General features: G+C 35.4%; 1 protein-coding gene across 1 annotated transcript; it reads right to left on the minus strand.

Moving 5' to 3' along the window:
• Nucleotides 1-2,836: 2,836 nt before the first annotated feature.
• LOC139841408 (protein DOG1-like 3) lies at nt 2,837-3,616 on the minus strand. The gene has a single exon (XM_071831625.1). The coding sequence runs from the start codon at nt 3,614-3,616 to the stop codon at nt 2,837-2,839; it is 780 nt and encodes a 259-aa protein (XP_071687726.1).
• Between the last annotated feature and the right edge of the window lie 2,627 nt (nt 3,617-6,243).

The following is a 6,243-nucleotide window of genomic DNA, read 5'->3' on the forward strand; positions in this document are numbered from 1 at the left end:
TATACAACTAAGTGACATACTTCTCACTGCTCAACGAGAACTCCTAAAGTCTAGAGATAAGTAGGTCTTTGTAATTGGCTCATCCAACCAGATCTAGACTATTCTAATCATAGCTTTAACATAAAACATAATTATCTTTCCCTAGCCCAAACTGATATCTTGGTCAACATTTCCCTGATCTGCATACTCCGGATATCCCTCCATTACCTTTACCTTTCCGTAATTAGGATTATTAGCTTAAAACCAACTACTATCTTTCATCTAGACAATTCAACCAAAGACAGTTACCACTTGATTCTCAATTCGTGAAACCATTCAAAAACACGACCCTGGGTTAACTTACACCTTCTACCCTAGAAAGTTAAAAGTGAATTTCGGCCCCGATAAATATAAAAGAAAAACCATCGTCACTCTTCTGATAACTAATTATGACGTTTGGGACCTAATGACACCGCATAATTAAAATCGTCCGATTTGACATATCAAATACCAACTATTGATTTCAGAGTCCCCGTCTTATTCCATTTTCTTTAGACTTAACAAATATTGCTGAATCTATCTCCATAGTTGGCCAATAGTACCCCATGGTCATCAGGTGATCATATATCTTTGCGCTGCTAATATGTCCTGGGACGTGAGCTTCCTCGACCTGATTTCTTCGGCCGTGCTTGGAAAGCACTCCCTACTTGCTTCCCTTAGAGCATTCAGTCCACAAGTACCACAACGGTCGACGACTTGACTATGGCAGATCTTCACTCATTATCCTTCTCGCGTGCCAATCTAAAGGGTTGATCTAATATAATAGAATCAATTCCTCATCTTAGCTCGGAACCACTCTCCTTCTCATACCTCGCTAACAACCGTCAACAACCAGTGTTGCAACAACTCCTAAATCAATAGAAATGATGCCTTATAATGATTGAGAAAGATTGCGAAGAAACTTTTCCGACGACGTACACCCTTTCATTGGCGTAACCATGACTGAGAATAATGCTTTTTCTTGTAATGAATTCAGTTTCATAGATGGTTATATAAATGTTATCGTAATTCATGGTCGAACTAATCATCTATATTTAGGTAAGTGGTTACCAAATTTTCCTAGGTATTCGAGAGTCTCGAGCTCAAGCTTTAAGTGGGGGATTTCATAATAATATAATATTAGGTTTCCTTGATCAAATAGGCATACAACCAGTGATATATATAGATACACGGAAGGTCATTCCAAAGGACTATCTAATAAATGATGGGGAATACAAAAGATCACTTAACATCCCCGCAGTTCGATTGAGAGAAAAATGAACGATCAAACTGTCACGAAATTCTTCAAAGATTAAACGGCAGTCTCTTAGAAAAAAACTTATATTTTACGTATTTGATGCGCGATAGAATGTAATTCGCGGATTTAGTTGCATATTGTTCTGACTTTATCCTTTTCCGTAACGAGGTTGTGGCTTGCGTTGCCTAAGGATTAAGCACTTTTCTCCTTTTCCGTAACGTCGTCGTGACTTGCTTTGCTGAAGGATTGAGTAGTACCATGATAAGCAACTTTGTCAACGATAACAATATCTTCAACGATGCAAAAGAGACTAGAAGGTGAAAGCAGTAAGTTGATGTTATGGATGGCTGAAGGTGGTTGCCGTCGTAGAGAAAAGCATTTCAATCAGGATCATACCGCTCGAATACCATAATATAATATTAGTTTTCCTTGATCAAATATGCATAAACCGATGATATATATAGATACATGAAAGGGCTTCCAAAAGACTATCTAATAAATGATGGGGCATACAATTGATCACTTAACACATAATACAATTTGCTTTGCAATTGGTTATGGAGTTCATTGATGTTTCTTGCAAATGACGAGTTCTGCCCATATATAGCAAGCTTCTCTAGGGTTTTTCTTAGGTGCAATATAATGAGTTTCCACCTAACGGGTGTAGAAAGTGAGTTTGACCTGCGTCTTCCTAGATATGGTCGGGTTAATAACCAGGGGCGTTTTTATTTGGGGGCAATGGGGCGCTCGCCCTCAGTGAATTTGCATTTTCCAATGTTACAATTTTGGATTTTTCGACTTTGACCCCGGTGGATATTTTTTTTTGCCCCAAAACTTACATATTTTGCCCAAATTTCTTCAAATTTTACCCTAAAAACTTTAAATTTTGCTCACAAGCCTTCAAATTTTTGTCCAAATACCTCCATATTTTGCCTAAAATCCTCTAATTTTTGCCCCAAAACCTCCGTATTTTACCCAAAAAACTTGCTACGTTTTTTTTTTGACCCCGGAGAAAAAAATCCTGGTTCCCCCACTGTTAATAACTATTGCTCCCGTCAATGACTTTAAGACCGTCGTTAAAAAAAAAAAAAAAAAAAAAAAAAAAACTCATGATCGAGCTTCACCACTCTTTAATGTTTCAAGAACTCAGTTTGAATGGATTGAGTATCCTTTGGAGAAAATCAAACAACGATATATTTTCGATCAAGAGCTCGAAACACTAAACTTTAAACACGAATAGCTTATATTTATTCACAGGGCAAATGCAGAGTTTCAAATGGTTTACTCGCACTTCAATTACTTAGCATAAACAAAGGTAACATTAAAACAATTATTCATATATTCCTATTCATATTTCATAAACTACATGAAAACAACGTTTCATGATATATATATATATATATATATATATATATATATATATATATATATATATATATATATATATATATATATATATATATATATATGATGTACACTCACTCATTCATATCCGGTCATAAACGACTTTAAAAAAACGTTAACATGCCCTGACAACGTACACTGTTATCTGCCACTTAATTAAGTGGTTTTGTCCATCTTCTGTCCCCAATCGTGTATCCTAAGATGGAGTTCAGCCGCAGCGATTAAAAAGTACACCACCTGTATAGGTGTCAAAATCGCCACCACGGCCTTCAATGTCTCGATTCTCAAACTATCCGCCTTGTGTAACACCTCTTCCAACTCACCCTTCTTCAAATTAAACATCAATTCAACCTCTAAATCAATGTCCCTAATTTCTCCATCATCATCCTTATCGTTCCTCATCTTCTCTGAAATCGAGTTAGATAAATCCACCATGAGCGTATCAGCCACTGATTCTTGCATAAGTGCCAAACTCTCACTAATAATCCTCTCTTCACGAATCGTTTCCTTATGCAATTCATCAATTCGATTGATTTGTATGATACTCAAATCGCTTAAATCATCGGTCAAAACTGGCACCAGATCAGCCAGTTTGGCCTCAAGCTGAATACCCGATTTCGAGTACAATAAATGGATTGCAGTTGTTGGCCTCCATCCAGCAATCCACAATAATGAATTTTCAAGTGAGGTTAACCATGTTGGTGCAAACATCGAAATCACGTCACGTTTTGCTCCATTTGATTTGACTTTATAGTAGTTTTCATAATGACCTACAACTTTATCAATAAGTGGGAGTAAAACTGAATCGTCTTCGAAATTATGTTGATGGTTTGCAGCTGAAATGAGATGTTGAAGGTTAATGTTGAGTTCACCTAGCCACCAATCGAAAAATCGGTGGAAATTGTGATTGCGGTGATTGTTGTTGTTTTCGATCATGAGATCTAGCTGTGGTGTTTGGACTCACGAGCTGATATGAAATTGGGATCAAGTGGTGGTGAAATTTGTAGGCCTTTGTTCATGCATGCCAGTTGGAAATTTCAGAGTTGTTTTAGAATTATTGACATATTTGGTCCCTAGATTATGTTATACGAGTAATTTTTTGCTTCTCGTGTTTGACTGTATTAGGATTACCTGTAATAGGACGTAAGCATGTTTGTTGTTTTGCACTATTCAGTTTTTAATATTTAAATTTAAATAGTTAAACAATAGAAAATGGGAAAGGTTTATCCAATAGAAGTTGTCACGCCAGAATAGGTTTCACTAATCGAACATGAGTCAGAGTTACTCGCCGGTTAATTAAATTTAACTTGTTAGACTGCAAGTATCAGAGCGCCATTGGCTCTGCCATTGAACGGCGCCAATGCTAGCAATCATCTTTGATTGTGCGGTTAATCCACAGCCGTATCCAAGTCATTAGATAGCATGATTTGGTATCCCCATTCTATGTGTTTGTGGCTTGAGTTGAGGTCGTGAGTTCAGGCATCGCTCAGCTCACCCTCATAATTAATTTGTCTGAAATATGGAGCTTCAGATTGACCATGAGGGACGGTTTTCTCCCGGATCCATTCAGGATTCAAATCCGGTCCGCCTGCCCCTCGGGATGGTTTAAGGATCGGGTTCCTACAATGCGATTCGGGTTTCCTCCTGAAAGTGTGTGCGTGTTGGCAAATGATTGCGAATGTGGTTAATTCTCCTCTGGGTGATGCAGACAACTTGCCTTTAAAAAACAAAAAACAAAAATTTGAAAAATTAGCCAAAAATTTTTCACACAAATTCTCCAAATTCTCTCATTCTCATTTAGTTTAATTTTATACTACAAATTCTTATTACTTCGTACGTCGTTATATTCGTCACATTTTACGGTGGTAATTTTACCGATGACCAGAATGAATACTACGGTGGTTTCGAAACAAACGTTGGAAGATCTCAATGTTATCAAGTCCCGAAAGACATCCTTTGTAGTTATTAAAACCGTATCGTTTCTTCGTATTTCAAAATCCAAAATAAGTTTTCCGATTAATGTTTTTCCATATCAATTATAGTAGTCCTCAAAGAATCACGTATGCATTTATTTAAATTAAATACACAAAATTCAAGTAAGCACCGTTAAGTTAACAGAAGTAACGTAAAAAGTAAGGTTATCACAGTTTTGGTTTTGAAAATTTGTTAAACTAGTTAAAAACATGAAAAAACATAAAACAAACTAAATCCACCGGCTATTGACAGCAAAGCCACCGATTATGGTTCAGAATTCTAGAAAGTTCTAGAGAAAATGTCAGAATACGAAGAAACTTGAAGAACAAGTAAAAATCACTAAAGTCGTCGGTTTCATCAAAGACTGATTATGAAAATTTCTTTCATGTACGTAAAGCTTAAGTCAAGATAATTAAGGAAACAGAATCCGGCTAAAACACAAATTGAAGATAGGAGCTGGCTATACCATGAAAAGTCGACGGCTCTGGAGCTAATTAAGGAAATACTTGCACCTCAAGAAATTTGGTGATCAAGCAACTACAAATCTGGAATGTTCGGAAGGTTAAAGCCGCCGGCTATATCCATTATAGTCGACGCCTATGGTGACGGTTTTTGAAAATTATAAATAGAGGTCGAATTTCTCAATTTCACATGTACATTCACCTTTAGGGTTAGCCGTTAATTCCGAATTATTTAGCCTTTAAAGTTTACTTTCAAGTTGAAGGTATTTCTTTACATTGGATTTACTTGCTCTATTTAAGATATATCGACTTTTAAATTACTGCATCTATTTTAATTATGTTTATTTTATTGTTAATTGTTTATATTCGTCTCCAACCATGAGTTAAACGTTCATGGTAGTAATTTGGACGAAAAGATGATTGTGATTAAACTGTTAAAGCCGCCGGCTTTGGCAGCTACAGCTGACGGCTGTAGTCCAGACAACAAACGACCATGGATGATTATTTTGGCAGTTTTCTGATTTTAACCAGAACTGTTGAGATTTGGTTTCTGTGATGATATAATTATGTTTATTTGCTGCTATGATTTAAAACTTTATTGTCATGCTTAATGAATAAGTGGATAGAATCTAGGGTTAACATATCATTAATTCTAAGTGTTTGTTTTCTTGATTTATCCAACTTTCAAGATTAATCAAATCTAAAAAAGTGTTTAAATTGCATGAAATATAGTTAAGAGTTATATGTCCAATTGCATGAGAATCTGATTAAGTTTAAATATTAGCACATCACCATTGTTGAATCTGATTAGGTTTATTAGCTTATCTATTTGTCAGTTTAATTGAATGTTATATTAGTTCTCATCTATCCATATCCATATCCATATCCAATGGATTAAGCGAGTTAATGCATATCCCTTGGATATTCAAAAATTGTTATAATATTTTCGAAAATGCGATGAAAACAAAAACTTAATATAAGAAAAATAAATATAACATGACATAATTGAAATTTATCCATAAAAACGTGTAATGTTTGTCGAAAATAGAACACTTTGTTAAATACACTATCAAATACTCCGTATAAATTATGACAAATTAATTGTGTAATTCGTATGTTTATTTTGTT

Source organism: Rutidosis leptorrhynchoides, chromosome 4, assembly GCF_046630445.1.
Source record: "Rutidosis leptorrhynchoides isolate AG116_Rl617_1_P2 chromosome 4, CSIRO_AGI_Rlap_v1, whole genome shotgun sequence".
In the NCBI taxonomy this organism is placed as follows: Eukaryota; Viridiplantae; Streptophyta; class Magnoliopsida; order Asterales; family Asteraceae; genus Rutidosis; species Rutidosis leptorrhynchoides.

Coding starts and splice junctions, on each gene's coding strand:
- LOC139841408 (XM_071831625.1), bottom strand. CDS start 3,616: ATGATCGAAAACAACAACAATCACCGCAATCACAATTTCCACCGATTT.